Source organism: Echinococcus granulosus, assembly GCF_000524195.1.
Source record: "Echinococcus granulosus chromosome Unknown EG_S00103, whole genome shotgun sequence".
NCBI classification, from domain to species: Eukaryota; Metazoa; Platyhelminthes; class Cestoda; order Cyclophyllidea; family Taeniidae; genus Echinococcus; species Echinococcus granulosus.
Genome location: NW_020170483.1, coordinates 153,397 through 177,500, shown reverse-complemented (window position 1 = coordinate 177,500; position 24,104 = coordinate 153,397). Strand labels below are relative to the sequence as shown.

The 24,104-nt window shown below is 42.3% G+C and overlaps 1 protein-coding gene across 1 annotated transcript in view; it reads left to right on the top strand. All coding sequences in view use genetic code 11, as the record gives it.

The window, feature by feature from the left end:
- Window positions 1-459: 459 nt before the first annotated feature.
- EGR_08334 (Protein dopey-1) overlaps window positions 460-24,104 on the top strand; it is a gene marked incomplete at both ends in the record, with an annotated part of 37,460 nt that continues 13,815 nt past the window's right edge. Inside the window, 18 exons of the mRNA XM_024497583.1 lie at window positions 460-594; window positions 709-1,017; window positions 1,094-1,207; window positions 1,683-1,802; window positions 2,827-3,165; window positions 4,005-4,140; window positions 8,021-8,296; window positions 10,611-11,074; window positions 12,548-12,730; window positions 12,800-13,058; window positions 13,264-13,523; window positions 14,442-14,627; window positions 14,707-14,912; window positions 16,283-16,650; window positions 19,722-19,924; window positions 20,263-20,476; window positions 22,610-22,740; window positions 22,772-22,880. Coding sequence (XP_024348006.1) covers window positions 460-594; window positions 709-1,017; window positions 1,094-1,207; window positions 1,683-1,802; window positions 2,827-3,165; window positions 4,005-4,140; window positions 8,021-8,296; window positions 10,611-11,074; window positions 12,548-12,730; window positions 12,800-13,058; window positions 13,264-13,523; window positions 14,442-14,627; window positions 14,707-14,912; window positions 16,283-16,650; window positions 19,722-19,924; window positions 20,263-20,476; window positions 22,610-22,740; window positions 22,772-22,880 — 4,012 coding nt within the window. The remainder of the gene's footprint in view (window positions 595-708; window positions 1,018-1,093; window positions 1,208-1,682; window positions 1,803-2,826; window positions 3,166-4,004; window positions 4,141-8,020; window positions 8,297-10,610; window positions 11,075-12,547; window positions 12,731-12,799; window positions 13,059-13,263; window positions 13,524-14,441; window positions 14,628-14,706; window positions 14,913-16,282; window positions 16,651-19,721; window positions 19,925-20,262; window positions 20,477-22,609; window positions 22,741-22,771; window positions 22,881-24,104) is intronic.

Below are 24,104 nucleotides of genomic sequence, written 5' to 3'. Positions count from 1 at the left end.
TCAAATTTCGCTTATTTGGTGACACTCACGTTTGCGCTTAGTGTCGTCTTCAACTTCGTTGGTCCAGTGCTGTTATGTATTTATTCAAAATAAACATTTGTTTCGGCTATAAACACTCACACAACTATAATTTGCAAAAATAAGTTTGCTTAAAAGAACAAAACTGGCTCGTTACAATCAGGCTTATAAAAATACATGAATAACACCTATTTTAACTGAACTTTTTTTGTGAGGAGCAAAGCACAACAAATCATGACTTAAAGATTAATTTGTACTATTTGATGCGAGAATATGTGGTTTATTGCATAGAACTACTAACTTGGTTCATACAAAATATTTCGGAAACTGACCTTTAAAAGCTGCGCATTTTGCCTACTATTTCAATTTACTAGCACTGACTCATAAGCGCACGGGCCTTCGTTCCTTAATTGAACCACATATGCTGCTTTCACTACTACTATGAATCGAAGGTCCGGTCTGCAGTCGGATCCAAAATACAGATCATATTCCGTTGCCATTGACAAATGCCTCAAGTCATTTGAATATTCAAATGAATGGGCTGATCTGATTTCCTCTCTAGTTCGCCTTATAAAGGTAAATTTATCTCGACCAGTACAGGATTTTTCAAGAATGTATGCATTTAATTTGTTACTTTATTAACACACGTGGTCATTTGCTCATCAAGTGAAAGTGGTTACTTGTCTCTAGTTAATCCAACAATACGATCGCTACGATGTGATTCCTAAAAAGCGTTTGTTGGGCAAACGCCTAGCACAATGTCTCCATCCCGCTCTCCCTCCAGGAGTTCACTGCAAGACTCTTGAGTGTTTTGATCTTATCTTTCGTATTATGGGTCCGAATCATCTTGCTGCCGATATTAGCATCTACGGCCCCTGTCTCTTCGGCCTTCTCGGTCCCTCCGCCATGACCGTCAAGCCGCTTCTCTTTAGTCTCTTCGAAACCTACTTTCTTCCCCTCGGCGAAAAGCTGAGAACTGCTTTTTTGGGGCTCCTGCAAGTCAGTGGGACCTTTTTATCTCACCACACTGTGCTTTGGCGAAATTAAGCAACTCTGGTGTTTCTTGCATTTTCAGGGTCTCTTACCCGGTCTCGAAGAGGGGTCAGAGTTTTTTGAACGTGGCAACAGTATCATTGAAAAATTCTGTTCGGTCGTAGGACCTGATTTCTTCTACACTTGTCTTTGGCAGGTTAGCTTCTACCATATTTTATTTTCCTTGAAAATCTGCTTGTTTTAATCAAAGCCGACGTTTTAGGCATAATCTGTGCTGAATCTGGAAATTCATAAGCATAACTTATACCTTACACAACACTCGTCTTTAATTAACCACTCTGTTATTAACTTTCAGGTGAGCTTTACCCATACAGTATGGGATGGAGGTGGAAACTTGAAGACAAGGCAAAGCTGTTTTATATAAATATGTTAGGATAGTTCACCTTAAAAACTGAAAATTTTAGAACCCTAACAACTAAACTCGCAGTTTGAGGTAAAAACATGCAGACAACACTAGCGTGTTTTCAGACGCTTGTGTGGGCTTGTATTCCGCGTTACAAATAGCTGTTTCGGACGGAGTTATGCACACCTCAATGCAACAAACTGATCGAGATCCCCACTATGTTATTATTTGAGAAAACGGGCTTCTCCCCTTCGCATCTTTTTTTCAGGTTTTGATTCATGCCCCATCAGTACGGCACTTCGGCACCGCATTCATCCTCAATCACTTCAACAAGCGACGACATCTCTCAACTCAGGCCTGTTTCTTCGGAACCTCAACAGCGGTTCTGGTAGGTCTCTTGATATTTTTAAGCACCAGCATTCTAAAACTAGCTATCACCTTAGGAATGGTGTGTGAAATGGCTTCTGGGCTTCACGCATGAGTCGGGTTTTAATTGTCATTTTTCTGCATATTATATCTGACATCTAAAAGGCTTCACAATTATCTCCAGCAATATTATTTAATCGCGTTCGAATTGAGCCGGGACTTTAATTATGCCGCATGACCCGAGTTTTCGAAGGTATGAGCTGGATTTTTTAGAAACTTTTCTACAGCCTTCTGTTGCTAAGTTTATGTACGTGTATTACCAGCATTTAAATGATACTTGGACAACAACGTCGGCCGAACAATCCGGGGGCAGCCTGATTTGCTTCGTTATTATTCGGGAGCTGGACGCCGTCTTGATATTTGGCGTGCACCTAAACCTAATCACTTTTCCTGGCAAATGATTGTATTGCGTTCTCCGTTCTCCCAACAGAAGGATTAGTATTTGTGTAATTTCACAACGATCAGGGCTATCGTGCTCTGACCGAGTATTCACAGGAACGATTGACGAGGCTGTAAGCTAAGGACCATTACTAACGTGATTTACACTTATCGTCTTTAAAACGTCTTCACTTTTCAATCAAACGTTTCATCCCTGAGCGGCTAAGTATTCCGTTACTGTACTGTGCTATGCTTGAAGTCATCTGCGGGTAGATGTCCACGGGTTCGGGTTTGACGCCTTGGCTGCAGAGGAAGTTCGTTTACCACTCCACGTTATTGCGTGCACGCACTCATACACTCACACTACTATTTGTGCCTGACATCTAACCTTAGTTAACGGTGTCTGGACTGGACCACGGAGTGCTCCCGTTATTGCGGTAGCATATCTTTTTTACCTTCTAAATCAAAAGTTCCATTTTAACGAACGCTGATCTTGTTTAGCCATCACTTGGGATTTCTTTAGAAGCTTTTGACTGGTACTTTGTGAATAAGATGGACAAATTGGTGTATTTTTATATTTCCGAACGCTGTTTGATGCTTCCTTTCAGTTGGAAAGCATACGATGCTTGTTGGCTGACAACGTAGTGCTGGTTCAGCGTGACACCCTGGATTTTGTCATCCTTACTCTGCCAGTACATTTGGTTGCATCTACTTCCTCACAAAAGCAACAGAAGAGGCGTGATCAGTGCAGCCATCCTTTGGAAGGAAGGATAGCTGCGTCGGAGATGCGGGACCTGGTGGCGGCGGCGCTAACGGTGCTTCTGCGAAAGGATGCCTCATTGAATCGACGTCTTTTCATGTGGTTGTTGGGCTCGCAGGCCATTGAGTCTGCCGATGCGTCCCAGCATGCCACCACGGTTGCTAGAATAGCGCTTCATTCTAGTAACGTGAGTTTTTGTTTGTACGTTGACGACGGTGTCAAAATAATTTTCCAGCATACTCTAGCGGCCAGGTCTCTTCGAAACCATTTTTATCATCCGTACTCTTGTGATAAATATTACTGCATCTAGTTTCTTCTTTCTGTGCCTAGTAACTTAGTTTACTCACGTTAATGAAGCCGATTGTGCTCTCAGTTAGCCGCAATTTGCACGTAGAGGCGTATTCATGATATCTTGGTTAATGCTCCCCAATACACAACTTCACGACCCGATAAAGACAAGTTGAACGCACAGGAAGTAAACAAATCTTGAAAAAAAGTGGTCAGTAGCCAGTGAAGGAGCGTTTTCCCCTATAAGTGCTTTTAGTGGCTTTATTTGTGCAAGCAGGTTTCCCATTTCTCATTATTTTAAAAGAACTCTTCCAATTCCAAATTCCCTAATTATTCAAGAAAACAGGGTGTGTCATGTCCTATCTCCTAGCGGTAATTTAAACTTCATTATTTGAGCAAGTGGTGTTTTAGCCCGTCTGCATTGTCCAATCAAACTCCAATCTTTAGCTGTTGGTTACCACCGTCATCATTTCGTTCAAGCGATTTGAGTAAATGACCAGTTTTCATGAAGCTAGCTACCATTTAGTATTGTCGATCAGCATTGCCTTTATGCTTAGTTCCTGCTACTATCAGAAACAATCTTAGTCCAATAACACATTCGAATACACCTTGACGATGCAGCATGATGTTTGAGATATTTAACTTTTATATCCTATCATTTTGTCTAAATATGTTGAGTTAACTCGATACCATTATCCAATCTCATTCATGTGTAACCACCGGCCATTCCCCAATCAGGTCCAAAACGACTCAGATTCCGCAATCCAACTGCAGTATTTCAAAACCTTCAGCCTCCGACTTCTCACAGAGGCGATGCAAGGCATCCTTAAATTGACTCTTGCTTCGCCCTCCATCGTAGATGTGCAAACGGCCAGTAAGTCGAAATCTCCTCATGTTTGTGTATCGCTTTCCTTTATGACTCCTATGTACGTGCTTCAGTCTCAGTTACGCATCCTTCTTTTCTGTCACTCACCTTTCACTAACAGCTTTTAGCAATATTGAAGACGAAACAGAATACGGTTCTAGATGTAGGTTTATTATAGAAACATAGAGCGACTGGGCGACTACGTGTAGTGCCTCAAGTCTTCATCGAAGTTATGGTATGCCATACTGGTGCGGAGGTCCGTGAGGTTATGGCTGTAACTGGAGGACCATGTCTCCCAGCGAAAGTACAACTTGTGAAAGGTAAATAGTCATCGTAGTTAAACAGACAAGCCACTGGATGTTTGTAGACATTTATGTCATCAACATGGATGCCGAATAGTGGGTGACTGTAACGGTTCACCTACAAGCGTCTGTAGCTGAAATAAGTTTGAGTCTACTTCACGCATACCTTCTTGTCTCAAGCTCTTCATTATTGGTAATTCATGTCTTAGATTTAGATGGGCCCCTATTGGGATGAACAGTGTCCAAGGTCCATTAGACCCTTCGCATAATTTCGAGTTTCGACGCCGTTTTCATTTAGCCCCTCTAGACACCTTTTTGTTGAACGGTCAGTCGATATGCTTTTCTGTTGAATTTTTGCAAAAGTTACTGCATTTCTTTAGTGCAGACCCCTCGAGATGCGGTTCTAAATTTGGCCCCTCTAAAAATTTTCATCACCTCGCCATTTTTAGCCTTATTGTGCTTGATTTCGCCGGAAAGAGATTTGGGTGCTAGAGTTACCGATACGAATGTCACGCGATGGAGTAGTTTGTAAATTGCTGTTATGATGGCAGTGAAGAGTTTAGAAGCAGAAACAAGATAAAATGGCCAGCCCAACTATGGATGGATGGGGGGCGTTGGGAACCAGAAAAAATATGGGACATGAAATGAGCTGGAATGTAAATGCGGTTCGAAACTCGAAAAGACGTCAAGAATTTTCCCCTTTTGCTTTTTCAACTTCGTTAAACTTGAATATCGAGTTAAATCGTGGGATTGAGACTCTTCAGTCTACGAGGACGAAGAAGGTACGAGTCACTAAATTATTACTCTACCCAAGGGATGGAAGATTAGATGCACTGGTGAAATGATATTTAGCCTAAGCGCAGTCAATATGAAGACCCTAACGAGGGAAATCACATGATGGCACAGCTTTTTAGTTGAATCGACTATTGTGATACTATACTTAGTCCTCGTACCCACTTGAGCAGCATTTTCTGCACTCCTCATCAATGCAGCGGCCAGATTCATTAAAACTATGCGTAGGAAGGCTTCTATTTTTAATATTTAGTAGCGGCTTTCGTGGGTTTAATTAGGCTTTATCCATCACGTTCAATGACAGCAGTATACTTCGAAGAACTTGATCTGAAAGATGTTGCTTGGTATAGGCTGACGAATATTCTACAAACAATACTTTTCAATACCAGTTGGGCCTTGTTAGAGGGTTTTGTTAAAAACGCTACATACTTAGGTGATTTGAATAATGTCCGTTTCCTGACCTCCTGCTACTTTCTTTACGCCCGTCGTATCCAGTTGTCTCTCATCTGAGTTAATTTCTCATCCCCTTGCGACCTTTGGATCTTACCTCATGCGGCCTCTACATCGTCGATGATGACCCTTTCCATTCAGATCTGGCTGTAGTGTAGCATCCAAAACCAAAATGATTGGTAGGCAGTCAGCATAGTTCCATGGCTTCCTCTATTCTGCCCATCCATAGTGGTTCGTCATCTGTTATGCTGAAGAGTTTTCGCATTAACCCCGCGTTTCTCTTCAAAGTATAAGTGAATGCTGGCAATTGAAAGCCTGTGGTGCTTTTGAAGACGCTAAAGTATAACGATCGCGCATGAATTAATGCATAACAAAAGGTTTTCACTATCTAGGCCACGTCATCATACTACATCGTGTTCATCCTATTTTGGCTGTCGTCTTCAGTTCTCCTTGCAATTACTCTTCTCTCCTTAACCGAAGCAACAATACTTGGTTGGATTGAAAGCATTCATATCATGACGGTGAAAAGACTGCCACATAATAGACTTCGATGTAGCTCATCTGCACTACTTTCCATTAGTAAACTGTGCAAATTTTCCCCTAGCTAGGAAATATTTGCTGTGGATGGCCGAGTCTCCGGGACTGCACTGCAGAAGGGCAAGAATGGCGTCTGCTTTGGAGTTTTACACCACAACTATTGATGAAGCGAAATTAAGTTTCAATGAATCTCAGCTAACTTCAAGGAAAGACTTATTGTACTTCTTTGAAAGGAATTAGTTTTCGTCATAATCTGTGGGCATGATATTACCCATCACGAAAAGCGATTAACATGCTTTCTGTAGAACATCGTCCGATTTTTGCCACTATCTTCTAAACGGATTCTTTATCGATACACTTCAGCTTGTTGATTGTGTGATATTCGAAAATTTGTACCAGACTTGTGGTTTATGCTATCAATAATAAGTAGTATTTTTCCTAAGATGCAGATTCACGATATAATCTTTCATTCCGTGTGGCACCTATTTTCAATTTACACAAAGTCTCGTTACGACTTAGGCGGAGAAGTGGGAGCGAATAGCATTGGAAATGGCGCTCAAAAGAGGGAGAAGAGGCCAATTAATGATTTGATGTTTGTTTCCAGTATGCGTAACTAGACGAGCTCCTCAGCCTCCACAAGCTACTTCCATTTTGACAGTATTGTAGGAGTTGCAGTGCCAAAATAGTTTTCGGTCGCCGAGACAGTTTTACGGATTCATTAACCTTGAATCTCTTGAGTTTCACATGTACAACGGTGCGTGTAAGCAGTCATACTCTTCATCACTAATAAGGTACCCCCCCACCAAACCACACGGGCTATCTCGGAAGGTATCATAGGCTGAAGGGGTCTAAAAAAAATAGCTTTTAAGCTTCCAGACAGTCCAAGAGACTAATTATCCTCGTAATCTTATGTCTGCAAGATGGATTTAAGGCAAGACATGGGCTTCGGGTTTACAGAATTAGCAAATCGGATGTATTTTAAGGAGTACAAATTTCGTCTATTTTTCCACATGGTCCACCCATCTCACTAGAACTTAACAAATAATTTCACAACAGCTTCGACATAAAACCAAATTGTTAAGACGATTGAACCATCCTAGGATAGCCCAATCAATTTGTCATTCAAAGATTGGCCTAATCAAAGGGGGAGAGCTCTTTTGAGAAGCAGCTTGCCTTGGTATTATGTAATTTCTCATGTCTGTGAATGATTTTTTTTGTATCTTGCTGTGTTCAACTCCCCCAGAGAAAATTATTTTCTAACGCTATTTCACCACATTGAAAGTGGCTCTGCGTTGATTTGGCGTTTCACGCACTGGCTGAATGACCGCGGAAATGACTGCTGAGAATGTGAACTGGGGTCATTGCTGACATACGTACTTACCCACGGCTGTCTGTTAAAGTCAACTCCTGAGTGGCTGAAAATTCTATCGCTGTGGTATATTTTGCTTGTAGTCATTTATGGACAGGAGCGGATTTTCGCAGATTCGAGTTCTACACCTTCATTGTTTGCAAGAAAGTTTGCAAATCACCGTACACTTGCACGCACATACGCTTCCACTGCTGTCTGCCGTCTCACCTTGATGTGAACAAGGTCAGGACGGAACTGGTCCAAATACGGCCTTCGCTCAAGCTATTATCAACACTCGTAAAGTACTCCCACAACCCACTCCTGTGGCATCTTAATAACCCGGAGAAACTAATGACGCTTTTGACTTCCATGTATTTCGTAACCAAAGCTATTGAGTTGAACTATGCTTTTTAAAATTAAGGCGAAAAAATCTTGATATACAAATTTATTTTTTTACTAGACCGCAGTGCTTGTTTCCGTCCCTTCCGCCTCATGGGAGGTCTCTTAAACCGTTCGGAGATCGGTTCCCTTCTAGTAGAGCACGTTCTGGTAGACTTTGTCTTCTTCACCCTCCATATGTACCATCGCCTTCAACGCATCAGTGGTAATGATGGAGGGAGTAAGAGTCCCCATTCGTCTGCCTACTCATCGGAATCCTCGTCACCAGCGAACCAGCGATCCAAGGATCAAAAACTTCCTCAGCAGACGTTGGAAATGCTAGCACAGTACGATGCCTGTGAGTTGCCTCTGGTGTTGAATTGAGTTTCTAGGTATTTTGAAGACACATCTCAAAGTACAAATGGGAACCTCTAAGTCATTTTTTTTGATCGTCGATGTCACTTCTGGCATCTCAACATGTTTCTGCTTATCAGTATTCTTTAAATAGCCTCGTCTCGGGAAGTCACGTTTTATAATTTCCTACGAATATTTTTGCTTTGACGGGAGGTTTTTTTGCCAAAAAAATCGTGTTTTGGAACAGAAATTATTGAGCTATCAAGTTTGAAATGCCTGATTGCCTCAAGTGATAATCACTCTGCTTAGTCAACACACTGTAACTTGTTTCGCAAAGCAATGCAATTGACCTGAGACAATGACTACTGCAGTGTTTGATTGGTTTTGAGTTAGTAAATGACTTGCGGAGTTCCGACCCTTAAGTGAATCAGCCACGTAGGAGGCAAGATGGTTTGAACTCCAACTTATAGATAGTAAATACATCCACCTTGAAATTCAATAATTTGAAGTAACCGTCTGTATTGTAGCACAAATTCAGATGGGGTAATGCTCAGTGTTGACTAGCTAACACTTTTCTACTGATCACCTTTTTAGTTTCCTGTAATCCAAACCGAATACTTAGGGAAACAGTCACCCTAGACTGGAGGACTTTACTGGCTGTATTTGGAGTGTAGCGGATATTAAAAGCTGGTACCTTTATAATCTTTGAACAACCTTGATGAGAATGAAAAAAAAAAGTAAACACGGAGTGCCTCGTCACAGAAAAGACTGGCTGTTATTGGAAGCGCTCAGAATACAAAGGCAGTGTACTGAGCAACAGCATCCTCGAAATTATGTATGGTAATCACATCTTTTGCTGTTGCATATTTGCTGATGAAGCACGAAGGAGCATTAGCCAGGTCTAAACCTTCTGTGTTTCCTCATTTAATGCTAAATTTCGAGTATCCAACGGTGGAATCGGTTGGCTGAATGTGTTTGGATGCCAGATTTTGAACCAAAAGTTGTCAGTAAGGGTTTTTGGTCAGCAAGGAGTGCGAAACGTCGGCGGTGAAACCACCTCGTAGAAATGGCCTACAGCGAACACATACCGAAGCCTCCTTTTTAATTTATCCATAGTGCTTATCAGCTGGAATCAGTGTCTGTATCAAATAAATGGTGGCTTTTTCGGGAACACTAGTCAGTAATTGCATGGATTGTTTTTAACATCCACAGTAAAGCCAAAACAAACTATATTTATGAGAATCGAACTAACTCACAGCTTGATACTTCATCAAACAGACTCGCAAACGGACGTTGGGTTTTAGCTCTACGTATGTTGTCGACATTGAAGACCTCGTTCCCCCAGTCATTTTTTGGGTACTCCGGCTGGGATCTCAACATTGTGCTCACACATAAACGCCAGTACACAACGAAGCTGTGCAAGAAAAGTTTTCTTCTTAAGAAGCGACCAGGATCGGTGAAACTTTGAGATAGAGGTTTAATTCTTACAAGGCAGTTCGAGACTTCATGCCTAATCCGACCGAGAGACTTAGCTCTGAGATTTGGACTTTATAATGGGATGAAGATACGGCCTCACGTCATTCTTATCCATGTCCTCTTCTTGGCATTCGCATAAAACAACTGCATGAGCACAGCCGAAATAGTATGAAGATCTGGAAACATGAAGATAAAGTAGGAGGTGAAGAGGCTATAGCTAGGTTTTTTCTTGGCTCATGGAGCCAAAATTTTTACTTAGAAGTTGCAGCAAACTTGTTCTTTATTTGAAAAGGATGATCGACAGCAGTGTTGGCTATTTCGACGCATGGGACAGTGTGAGAAACTTTCTGAAGTTGTATGCTGAATTACCAATGCAGAAATCACTGATCTGCTTGTTGGATATTTAGCTTCCACTTAACTGAATCAAGGATTATTCTTGGAGTAGTAATAATCCATACCCGCAAAATTTGACTTAGGGAAATCACTTTTTTTGCATCGTTTGGTCGGGCTGCCCAGAAGCTCCTTATCCCCCCACTCTTGTACTGATCGCTTACCAACGAGCGTTTTTATGCCAGTGTATTAATGCGCCAAAGAAAGCAGAAGATTTCATACCTAAAATATTCGCCATCGGGGTCTGTTTCATAGGGAAATTCGATCACCACAGTTCGAGGGGATTCGATCGCCAGCATTTTCACTTACAAACTGACTAATTCAACTGCTACCTGAAAATTAGGCAAAATATAGTTATCCAACTAATTTAAAGAATATCCCGTATCCCTCATTGGCTTCAACTCTATCTATCTCTATACGACGCGACTTGTTGCTCTTTTCCATCTCTCAAGGCACCATGGATAGTATACTCCGAAATAGTGGGGGATCTAGTCGAAATGGCGGCAGGCGGACGCTCTCCACCACCAATCCACGTTTAAGTTTTCGCCATTCCAGTGATCCCTTTAAGGAGGCCCTTCCATCAGCCTCTACTGCTGCTCGTATCTCTGTGGAGGCAGAATTCATGCGCGAAGCGGAGCTCTTCTTCGCCAACCTCGAGTCGGAATTTATGTGGCCCTTTCTTCAGAACCACTTCTTCCTCTCTCCCAAAAAAGTGCGTCGCGGATGGGTTTCTGCAGTCCGCTTTTTGGTGGAACATCTGCCAACCGATACGTATCCGGAGGTTCGCGGCTGCCACCTACCTCGCATGGTCTCCGGCTTGACAGTGGCCCTAAGCGAGCGGATGGATCATCTCACCCTGACAGAGATCGCCGAGTTTATCGATTTGCTAGTCGTTCTGATTGCGCACATTCAAGAGGTGAGGCCGCATTTTTGTTGAAAAGATGACTGTGGGTAGCCTTTAACCACATTGCAGGGACTTATTGTTGCCGAGCCCTGAATCTCAAACTGATATAGAGGGTACTCTAGTCAAATTGAGACGTCAGATTTTCCGGCTCTGCTATAAAAGGGACGCTACTGTGACTGTATAACTTGCACTATTAGTGTTAAGTCTGTCCTATTATGAGTACTGGTAGATTGTACACACCATGCCTGGCCCAGTCCAGTCCTGACACTGCCTATCAAGATGGGGGGAGCAACGGTGGTGGCGCATACGTGCTATGGTCTGCTAATGTGCGGGCACGGATAGGCTACTTTTCTGAATAGGATAATCATTTCGATAAAACTTCATAAAAACGGAAGTCTTAGTGTTGCCCTTCTGAGTACACGAGGGGTGCGATGTAATTGTGAGCCCTTGGAGTACTACAGCGCACAAGATATCCTAAATCTCGCGTAGTTACAGCTTTTAAGTGATCTTCACAAAAAAGCGAGCCTCAGCACATAAAAGATCCATCCCTACGCAATATCCACCGATCATAAGAAAGTCAAAGTGAGCGCAATTGCGAGTGGGTACAATGCTTGAGGATAAGGCAAAAAATAGGGAACTTGAGACAAACTACTGGGTTTGTAAATGTCCTCACTACCTTCCTTGTAGATAAGTGAAGTAAAGACCTTTTCTAGGATGGACTAGCAGCTAATTTATCCTGCATCTTCATGGTGGAATCAGGTTCGCCCTGCCAGTTTGTGAAGCAGAGTCTACTGGTGGAGATGACATCTAGAACATGTTAAGCCGTATTTCGATCCGCAAACTATTAAACTCATCTGTTAGATCTTCAACTAACTACAAATGGCTTCAAGCACAGCACGCTACGGTGATGGGATTCTTAGTCACTCAGGGGCAAGACACTTAGAATGGTGAAACGTTTCGATCCAACAGACGTCCATAGGTCCATCATTTCAGGCAATGCCATGCCATGTTGCATTGTGTTGCTACTAGTGATAAAGATAACATCTTTTGCTCAATTTGCAAGTTTTTCTCCTACTCATCTCGTCTTAACATCACGGCATGCTCTAGTCAAATGGAGCTTGAGTGTATAACCCCGACTAAGAGGTGGACTACTTTAACGGCATCAAAATTGCTACACCTGATTGTTTGCTTCCTTTTCAAAACTCATCCAACCAAACCCATTCTTTTTAATCCAGCCAGTTCATCGGTTTGAAACCGGCCAACATTGTTGGTATGTTGATCACATGAGAACTTGCTGCTGCTAATTTGAGACAAATGAATGTGTTTGACGTACTTGAAAATTTTTGGGCTTCATCAGTCACTTTTTTAATTCCTGGTCACTTATTTTCATCACAGCGAACGCCTTTTCTGGGGTGGTAGGTCGATTTGTCATTGCTTGTACCGAAATCTCACAAAAACTGACCAAAAAGTGCTTATTTTTAACAGCATATGGTGACAATGCTGGATCAGTCTCTGGCTGATGTTTCGCGTCCATCAACAACGGGTGCATCCAGCGCCTCCAAGCCGTGGAACAAAGAGGTTGTTTTGATCGCTAGTGCGATTGGAGACGTCCGACGTCTTCTCGCGGCTTTTTTCAAGCACTTTCTATGCTCTTCATCATCTAAAATGGTGAGTTTGCCTACCTTTCTGACAATCCCACCTGCTCACTCTGAGGCTAATCTGTCGGTGTAATTTTAGGTGGATAATTGTTTGGATTTTCTACGATATCAGGGGAAAGATCTGAATGATCTGGACAGCAAGTTTTGTGAATTTTTTGACTCGAAGGCGGGAGAAGTGGAGCGAACTGTAGTGGTGGATCTACTGGCTCAGCTTTGTCGCCTTGTTGTGGAAATGTGCAATGTCCCTCTTGTTCAACCGTCCACTGATTCTGCTTCGACTGACGAGCTTAATTTCAGTCGTCTCTTTGATAGCAGTTGTGGTGCAGACGATACAGCTGGTAAGTTTACCTGTTTGTCTTTCATTCCATTCACGCATCCATCTACTCGTCCTTTCCCGTAGTCATCCACCCACTCATCCTGATTTCATTTATCTGGGAACCATCTGGCTATTCTGGATACATTCATTAATCCATTCATTCTTCTCTCTCTCCATTCATTTACCTTCCCACCCTCCTTCCCCTCATACTCTTCTTTGCTTTGAAGCCCTTCCGGAGTGGTTGGCTTGCCTCGTAGCAGGTGGAGTGTTGTCTGCAGACTTCGACACAAAGGCCGTCTGCCTTCACGCCTTGTTGGATCTGGTCGAGGCTTCCACTTCCATCCACGGCTGGCCTTTTGGCACTTCCGACTGCAATCACCACCACCACCTCCACCAACAACAACCTCTGGGTCGCAGCGGACTTCTTTTACCTGTCCTGACTCCCCAAGTTCTAAGTACTCTCGCTTCCAGTTTGGACTTCTTCCCGGTAGTGTTTATTTAAGTTTGGAGTGAACCCTTTAGAATGCCTTTGGCGCATATTTATTGCTTCTCTACATTCTTTCGGCTGATGTGAAAAGACAACAATTTATTCATCCGTGCAGTGGAAGTTCTATAATGGCAGATCCTTGAGGACTGTCGGCGTAATGGCGGTTTTCAGGTGAAATAGGAACTTGAGTTCATCAAACGAATGCGTTCCAAGGGTCACAAACAGTGCCCCTTTTTACACACAGCCCTCTTCTGCCACACTCGCGCACCTTTCTCAGCAGCATCTAATTAACGCCACCAAAGCAGCTTTGACACGAAGCCAAGTTGCAAGCATAGTTGAACCATCCTAGTGTAGCCAAATCACTTTAGCAGCACTTGGGCATCCCGGTACCGGCTAAAAGCAGAAAATTGCTTTGAAACCCGATGTGCACGACCATTTTGTAACTGTAAATGCTTGCGAAAGACCGTGTTTTGCTTTCATTCTCTAGCTGTTTCCGCACAGGGTTGACTGAGGAGACTGGGGAGTGAGATAATCACTGACGTTCAGACGAACCTATAGACGTCTGTTGGAATAAAACTTTTCAACAGTTTACGTGTCTTGCTTCTGAGTGGCTAAGAGTTTTATCACCGTAGCGTGCTGTGCTTGAAGCAATTTATGGTTATAAACGGATTTTCACGAGTTTTGCTTCTGAGTTTTCATTGTTCTTAAGACAGTTCATAAATCCGTGTAAACTGTTGCACGCGCACACTACTATTGTTGTCTGCTATCTAATTTTGATGAATGGGATCAGAACGGGATTGACTCACGCGGTCAAACTCGTTTTACTGCCGGTTAGAAATCAAAGGTCTTAGTTTGCCCGAAGCGTCTCTTGTAGTACGACGATCTACTGTGGAATATCACTCCTTTATACATTTACAGGTTGCTGGAGTTTCCCTGTGGTGTTTCCTAAATGAATCCACCTATGCGGAGGACGCAGCTTCCCTGTTGATTCGGGTCCTAAACATGGCACCGAAAAATGTGACTTATTCCGCAGAGGTTATGGTGGAGAACTTCATTGTGCAACAGATGCTCTCTGCAGACCCTGCACTTCGTACCCTTGCACACGTGAGCACCTACAGCGATCACTTCTATTCTTTTTCTCTTTTTAATTGTTCTTACCCATCAGATTTTTTTCTATAAATAGCGCCGATTCGCTCTGCTTTGGCAATTTCAACGCTCTTCGGTCTCCAGCATGGTAGCATCGACGACAACGTCGACATTGGCTAATGCAACGGGTGCTGGTGGCAATTCAAGCGGTTTAGGCACTTGTGTTTCTGGCTGGCGCAGAGCTGCGATGGGTTTGCCTCCGATCAGCAATGAGAGTGCTTCAAGTGTCGCAAATTTTAATCGGTGAGGGTGGTGCATATTTCAGCGCCCAATTAATTATCTGTAACTAGATAACGTGCTTTGAACCTGACTAAATCCCGTTCTGTTATTGAGTTTGTAAGGGTTTTAACTTCTGCGTTAGTTTTCGTTCGGTTTAGAAAATGTGAGACGTTCCTAGAGTGCTACTCTACTCACTCTAAAAACTGTCTGCTTACCAAATTATTGTAAACCGTTCCTGTGCTCTCTAGCATAATTTGAATTGCTATTGTAGCACTCAAGCCATCTCTGAAGGGGTTTTGAGGCATGTGTGCCTAGAAGCAAATTTACTATCAAAGTGTAGGAACAGTGCGAGACTAGTATTATAGGTGTGACAAAAGCTAAGCTCCGTGTTATCAACATGAAGCCTGAACCGTCAATAGCTACGAATATCCCCGTAATCGAATATGCAATTATTTAAAGGAAATATTAGTAGTATAGCGAGTGCTTACAGTAATTTTGGGTATGCCCCGTCTGGGCGACTCGTAAATTCCGGGAATTTTTAAATGCATGGGTTTGTTTATATACCTGGATTATAAATCCTTATACAATGTTGGCTGCACCGAGTGTGATTCGAACTTGTCTGCTTTAATTTGGTTTAATTGTTTGTAGCTTTGCACCCGATGAAGGTGCAGCGACAGGACAAATAGTGTTATTCTGGTAGTGCATCAAGTTCAGGAAGGTACCTCTATCCTTGATTGTAACAAATTGAGGAAGAATGTTGATAAAAGTGGTGGGGGATTAAGACGTTAAGACTGTTTCCCAGTAATAGTCAATTTGAGTGACCAAAAAGTTAATTGGCATCTGCGTTGATTGGGAAGGGAAGGTCGTGTAGGCTAAACAAATGGGTCTCACGCAAGGACCATGCATTAATAGATGACAATACGCTAGAAAAACTGCAAATTTTCTCTTCACTTTTTTCACTCAAATCCAAATGTGTGGTTCACTTTGGGTTGCTGACTGATTAGATGAGTTGCGATAAAGATACGCCACCACATGTGGTCGACTGCAGACGGAATCGTTACGTTCATGTGCTGACGGCTGAGGAATAGTTGTGGGGGCTTTTGTCTACCGACAGAGAAACTGAGACCTCAGATGATAAATCTCCTTGATTGAGAAACGCCATCGGTATAGCGACTTATCATCTGGGTCTCGAATACGTAAGGGCCTGAATGCAACCTTATTATTGACGTGTGGAGGAACTTGAGAGGATTACCATTATCATCAAATCTTGAGGGTCCTGGTATTTACTTTCGAAATTAGGGTAAATGTTACCTCGTTACAGACACAGAAGTTACGGAAGGTTGTAATTTTCTAATTTGGGACGCTCTACTAAGTCTCTCTCTCCTGCTCGTCAGATGCATCTTGATCCTGCTGGACAATTTAGACGACGCGGAGACGACAAGTAGTGGCGGGAGCGGCAGTGGTAGATGGATGCACTTCTGCGATTCCCTCTTTCTAGCGTCTTCAGCTGCACCGGCAACGTCGGAAGCGGCGGAGTCACAGAAGGCGCGAGCGGAGGTGCGACAGGTGGCTGCGGCTTGGCTTACCTCCGCCTTGAGCAGTGGACAGGTGGGTCGCGTAGTGGCACCACTCTTCTTCATCCTTCTCCATCCTTCCACGGCGCGCACCAGCCTACTCTCTATCCGTCATCGCCGACGTCTCCTTCGGCGGATCCAGCGTAGGCGAAATCGGCGTCTGCGACGCGCTAAAGCGCTTCCGAGCAGTGAGTTTCCACCTCCCTTCGCTTTGTTTTGAACCTCATTCTTAATTGAGGGATTAGTATCATCACTAGGATTTCTTTTTAATTTGGACGTCTCTCATGCTCCTTAGAATTAACTTATAAAACGCTTTAATCTTTGTTTGAGGTGTCATGGCCACTTTGTTAGCAATTCATTTTCACTATCAAGTCCTTGTACCTGTATTACGACAAAATTTCAGTTTTACAAAAAACACTAACAAATAAAACTCCATTTTAACTGCAAACGGCAAAACTTTTAATCTACAGTCGCACTAATTCCCAATGAATCTAGATTGTGAATGCTGGAAGTCAATACCGAGGGGTTTTTCTACATGCCATATTGGAACTCGTTTTCTTTTGTTCTCCTTGGGACACCTTCAACTGGAAATTACAAATTTCCATTAACATCAGAAGATTCTTTGGGCGTTGTAGAGTGCTTGCGTATTCAATATTTCCTAAAGGGTCTTTCCAAACGCTGGATCGGGCTCTTCTTTTTCATTCATACATCCTTTCTTCCCTAAAATTAGTGAATTCTCCAGTAGGTTCTTTTCGCGTTTTTTAATCCCTAAGTTCTCTCTCAACTGGCCACTTGAGACATGGCTGCCGTTCATTTCACTCCCAGGCTTTGGTCTTGCTGAAGGGTGTTTGTAGTGATGGCGATCTTTGTGTTAGTGAAGGTTCCAAGACAGGTTAAGTTCAACTAGCCCAAAGGAACTGATATTACGTGAACTGAAATGCAAGGTTCACGTCCTTTTTTAATTCTAAATCCACTTTTTCTGGCAAAGCTGCATCCACGACCATGGAGTTCGGTTGTTACTGTAGAAATTTACCATGCCCCCTAGAATCATCCCGGGATGAGTAAGCATAATGTACAAGTAAAAGAAAGTACTCTAAACACTCAGCTAGATAATTCTAAGGAAAGCTACGATGCGATCATGAACTCTGCATCAATAGTTGCCTAGTTCTCTGGCTTTGTCTCCTTGCTGGCCTGCCTTTTGTTTTCGTTGTTTTCATCAGAAGCTGGCCACAATGCCTCTCAACTATTATAGGTCTATTGAATAGTTTTGAGAAGCGTTTTGCCTGCATCGGAGTCGAAGAGTGTATGGAAATGCACAAACGGAGTCTTTCTTTAATAAGTTCTAACAGTTTAGAAAAACGAGTACTAGTACAACTTCGCAGTTGCGAACTTTTTCCTAGTATTCCATGGTATCATTGTAGGTCACTTGGAGTATAACAGCTGCCGGAAATCCAGATGCGGAAATATTTATCTGGGTGCTTCGAAGGATTAATTTGACGATTTCTCGCTACTATCAAGCGCTTTTCCAGTTTTGTAAACACTTTATTTGAATCGTTTCTTGAATGTTTGTACGTGATCCCCAGATAAGCCGCCTTTAAAGAGTAAATATGGACAAGCCGATGCCCTAGTCTGATTCTAAATCCTCCTAAAATGTGCATAAGTAATATCCCCTTCTCAGCTATGAACTTGTTGACCTTGAGAGTCAAGGCGGAGTTCGTGAACGCCCACGTCTAATTTAAAAGTTAATTTGATTACATAAAACCTTTGATCGTTACCCAGGCTGTTACGAATGCAAAGTCAGCGGTGATTGCATTCATTCATCTAAACCGTTATTTGTGTTTATTTCATTTCATTTTCTTGAGTCTTCACTAATATTTGTCTTCGATATGCTCGTAGAGGCGGCTTAAATCCATGCGTTGCTTCATTTCCTCATTCATCAAAGTTTCCTGGGTCCTTTGACCGAGAGCGATTCGAGACGCCATACGACGCAGTGCTTTAAGCAGAGTGAAGCAGAACGATTGCATCGATCTCAAGCGCATTATTTTTGCCTTTCAGAACAACTTAAAGTTTCTTTTTTCAATGCTTCTTTTATTACTAAATCATAATAAATGAGTCCACAAAGCTGAACTTTGATTTGAGTAGGTGATCTACCAGTGCGTCACGTTATCCACTTCTGGTACAATTTTATCTTAATAATGTTTAAACATTATATCGTCCTTGTAACACATGAATATTGCACTGGTATTTTAAAGAAGTCACCTACATTGCTTCAATGTTTTTTCTTGCCTCATTCACATTGGTATTATTGTCCATTATTGCATTAATTAGGTGCTGAATTTCATACGTACCAATCGGGAGCTGATATCATTTAAAATTCCACCTTAGCTGTTAATGTTTTTCACGAGCGCGTTTTAAACTTAATTCGTAGTTTATTGGGGTCGGTTCGTGCTAACTCAAGTTGATTGCACTACTTTCAAAAAGAACTTCACTGTGCGATCCTTTCAGCAGCATAGGAAGCTCTATTTACTAACGAATATGGCGTTTGGCTGGCAATGGCGTGTCTAGTTGATAAACGCTTTTAATGTGATAAGAACCACTATTTGCCTTGAGGGTCTAAGCTGGGACCAAAGTGGTGTCAGCATTATTTAGCCAGGCAAGTTCAATCCAGTCCAGGCGCAGTTAGTCAAGAAGAGACGTGTAAGTGCATGCGACAACGTGAATTTGGTTAAATAGTGTAAACGTCCTCAAGATGGCCCACGTCCATGCATCAATGATGACTTCAGGTTGTGTGCAGTCTCAGCTCATAGCCACGGCAGTTGTTTCTGGGAGTGGAAATTTTTGGAGTGTAAACGGCTTTCTGATCTTGGGCATGGGGTCGACACATATCCTTTCTGAAACGGTGAAGCAAGCGCTTCCTCTTGCAAAAACTGGTAATTTCAAGAAGTTAATATACGTTTCTTACCACGGCAATCTTTCGCATACTGTCCTAGTGTTCTTCAGTAATATCAACAGATTTTTCTACTTTGAAGCTGCTGTCCAGGTATTCGTTAAACTTGTGCAGGTATGTAAATGTAGATGGACAATTTGAAAGAAACCTAATATAGCCTCCCATCCTTAGTTTTTTTTTTTTTTTTTTTTTTTATAAATTCAAAAGTTCAGCTCTGATGTTACCTCTCCTTATTGTTCCGTTTCCATTCCAATAAATTGAGACATCTAGTAGTTATAACTGTAATAAACTTACTTCGTAATCCGGTATTAGGTACCCAAGAGAATTCCGATGTTGACGCTACCGATAAGATTGAGGAGGAATCTGAAGACGATGACGAGGGTTATGACGGTTCTGAATGCGACACAGATGACGATGATGGTGATGATGATGAGTATGATCGGAATATCTACGCCCTCTCAGGAGGCTCACCGTCAGGCGAATTGCATTTCTACCTCTCATCATCCATCTCTCAGGTAATTGACTATTGTCAAGTTCCATGCTAGCCTTCCTATTTCGTTTACCACTGGTCGACCACCACAGTTCGGGTCCTTTAGTTGTTCCAGTACAACTCTAAAAATTGCAGCGCCAAACTGACCGATTTGGCTGCTGCTCAAAAACCATGAAAAGCCGTGAACATTCCATTACCCATTTCATTGTTCTGAGTTCAAATGGTACGCTTGTGATACACGTTTTAGTACAATCAAATTTGTCGTAAACGGGTTCGGGTAATAAAACTGAGGAGTGACCCATATGTGACGCCAGTGGAAGGTGTTAATCTCAATTTATCTGCTTTACTTTTTTTCCATTTCAGCCATCGACGTCCGAGGAGAGACACAAGCAGCAGGAGATGAGACCAAAGAAGACAACGAAAACGATGAAGGCAGATAATGGAGACGTCTTCGATGAGGAATACTGTCCGGTCAACGTAATGACGCCTCTTCAAAGTACCAATCATGACACCGAAACTGGAATTAGTGAAGTGGAGCGTGTATCAGTTGATCGGGCTCGAAGAGATGTGATTCAGGGTAGGTCGTGTTTGATCTCTCTAGCTGAGGGATATCCATTCGTGTATTGGTGGCCTTTTTTTCATGTGGAATTCCTGTTTCGGCACTGGTAGAACCAAAGCTGTAAATTATAGTCAGAAAATTGAGATATCATATTGCACAGTTTTTAGTCCTCTAAAGCACTTTAATGAAAGCACGCGAAGCATCAAATGGAGAATCTTGTTAACAGTTAAAATGTTCTTTAAAACCTGGTGATAAACAGAAAAATTGCATGAAGCACTTGGATTGAACTAAATGAGTATGATTATACTTCTCGTTGCTTTTTAATTGTGTTGGTACCATTATTATTTACGCAACATCTATATCAACAAAAGAAAGAGGTGATTGTTTTGTTTATATGCATGCATCGAAAACGTCAATATAAATGTGTTGGGCTCTCGGCGAATGCCCATGTTGTAAAATGCCGGTTGAAAGAACCCGATGGATGTGATTTTCGAGGATGCCTGCTTCACGAAACGAGTTTACCTCGGTTGGGCATGATAGAAGATTCAGGCATCAAGGACAGCACTTCTAATATTCAACGGAATAAAAAACTCCTTTAAAACTGAATCAACTGGGAAGGAAGAACTGTAGAGGCTTGGCAGACGGGTCAACCCACAGGCCATGTATTAATTAAAATGACTTGACTGTGAGCTTGACCTTTACCTTCAAGTACTTAACAAAAGTGCGTCGTTCATTTTAGATTGCTGGTTGACCGACTGACTGACTGAATTGACTTTAGTATTGTAACTTGAATTGAACAAACGAACGAACACGTCGTTAGCTATTCCCTAACGTTCCACCTTCCATCTCATACTTAATCTGTAGACAATGCTTGATGTGTGTGTTGCGGATGAAATTATTCACTTGATGAAGGCCAAAGGGCGGCTACGGTTGGGATCCACTCCATACAGTGGAGGAAAACTTTTTTAAAGGAAATAGCTAGGACTAATGAATCACTAAGGTGTCATTCTTATATGACAAATGACAGAAAATTAGCTGTGACTTGCACGTAATAGTGGGATTGGAGGGGAAGGTTGCTTTGCCTTATCATTATCCTCCGTATTCACCTGATGACATTTTTTCAACTGATTACCACATCTTGACAACAGTGCAAGACAATCATGTGATCACTTGTTGAATGGAATAGACATTTGTGCGACGAAAATGTGGTAGTGGCGGGGGTGGCTAAGCCTACATACCTTTTCTTAGCTTTTAAAACCAAAGTGTAATGGGTACGTGAAATTAACAGCAAATTCGGTTAATATTTCAATGATTGCATTACTTTGGGTTCTCCTCAGTTATTAGATTTCTACTTTAAAGAATAATAAGGAAATACGGTATCTTAGCCATCTGTTCACAATAAGTCCGATCTCGATTAAATATCATGAACAATCTGCAACATTATTGCAACATATACGATTGACTTTACTTAGCTATCAGCTCTTTTTGCACAGTTTTTGTCCACTTGCTTACTTAAATGTATATATGTTTGAGCGTTTTATTCCTCGAACCCAACAGAAGTAACTTTCCTTGATGCAAATTACTTACGACATCAATTACTTTCAACAGTGCTAACGTGTAGATTTCCCGACAAAGAATGGCCAACATTTCTGGTTTCTTTTGAAATTTTGGATACATCATTAAGCACCATTAGCCATCCAAACGCAGTTATTTTATTGCCTTTTCCTGATTTTAAGATAATATTTTACGACAAGGATCTTTTAAGGAGTCCCTTCAGAATGGATGTAACCTAAACCAGCTTAGTTTGTATCTCTACTCACTTCTCGCAGAAGTTAAAATATCAAATGCAGTGGCAAACAAGTGTATTGACAATTGTCAAAAATGAAATCTTTATTTAGCTTTACTTATTATGCACCGGTAATTCATTCTTTAAAATCTCCGAAGTCTTTGCAGCCTTTTAAATTAAAAAAGACTTACCAAACCAAGAGACGACTGATTTTACGTCTCTTCTCTTTAGCAATAAAGAGGTGATACATTTCTGTTTGGTAGCCGTGGCAGCATACGATAGGTAGTCAAATGGTCTGTCAGCTTAGATCTGAAAGTGTCAATTAGGAATGAAGCAAAAGAGAGTTTGTTTACTCATATGTCTAGTTCTCCAAGCTGGCGGAGGCTGGACCTGGCGAAGTCTCCTTGGAGGTATAGGCGGTGTTGTTCATGACCTTACTCGATCTCGCGGCCCCCTCTGTCGATCCTTTTTTCTTCCCTTCCTCTCCGCCATTAAAGTGATTAGTTTGGATGGTGTTATACTCCCAGTTGTTACCTAATGGCTTTCGCGAGGGAGCGGCCTTTTCTCAGCCCTCCTCTTTTCGCCTCCTGGCATCGACAGCCTTGAGGACTATAAAAGTGGCGGCGTGCCTCTTGCGTAATAGACAGCAAGCAGTCAACGCCCCTTAAATCAACGTTCTCCGACCCCGGAGGCACTTCCGCCCTATTTTATTGGCGCCACACACTGATACCCAATTCGGGATCGACTTTTCAACCCATAGAGCAGGGGAAGGCGGTCAAGACACACCGTTATTTGGACCTCAAGAATCCTCAAGCACTATGGGTATATGCTTTTAAAGCCTTTCACTTTGCTTCATTCATTGTAAAGAATCTTGACACATCGGTAGGCGGCGAGAGAGCTCGAGCCTGCATCAATTGTGGCTTTCCACAAGTGTGCAATAATTGGCGGAAATTTGTGACATCTGGAGCTGTTGTTTACGTCCAAAGGTTTTGCAAATTGCCCAAGAAATCCTGACAAAAAGCAGTGAACAATAGATAAAATGAGGACCTTGTTAGAGGAGCGTCAATTCATTTTGAAGTAAGACGACAATGAAGGCTGAATTCAAACCTCATTGAGAGTGTTGGATAACAGATAAGTGAGGTTTTCATGAGGAAACCAACTACTACTCGGTGTGTGACAAAAGGGGACGCGAAACATGTTGATTCTTTTGAAGCGAGATCTAACGAGAAAGTAGAAGTATATCAGCAATCGTTTCATTCGGCCCACTAAATAGCTACTGGGATAGCAAATGTTTCCATAGACATATGCCATGGGTGAGTGGAAGGATTCACTGTGGTTAGTTTGAAATCGGAGCACTTGAGGCAGCACGATTGATGCTGCGAGTACGAGAAGTGGGGGTAGAAAAGAAAAGTGAGTGACTCCCAGTAGTGGTTGGCTGAGTGTTGGAGCGGTAGTTACTCTCACTAACGCGTTCGCTGTCAAGGTCTGTTGCAGGGGGAAATTGACCATCATGGTTTAAAGTATTCACCATTGTTCCAATGAGGCAGCAGTAGTGGCCAATACTTGTTTGTCCTCAGAACACGAAAGTCCTGCATCCGCTTTATTGTTCTATCCGTGCTTTTGTGAGATATAAACTTGTACGGTCGGATACACATCTCACCTAGCTTCGCATCGCAGGCACTTCGACTTTATGGTAGTGTTGATAACTGACCAGGGTCGTGCACATCCACTATGAAGGTAGTAAGTCTTTGGAAATTGTCGCAGCGTAACATGCATGTGCCTTCAAAATCGCTGATCCAAACATGCGTACTCAAAAATGTGATTTAAGTATATGGAAGGTGGATTGTATCCAGCAATGCT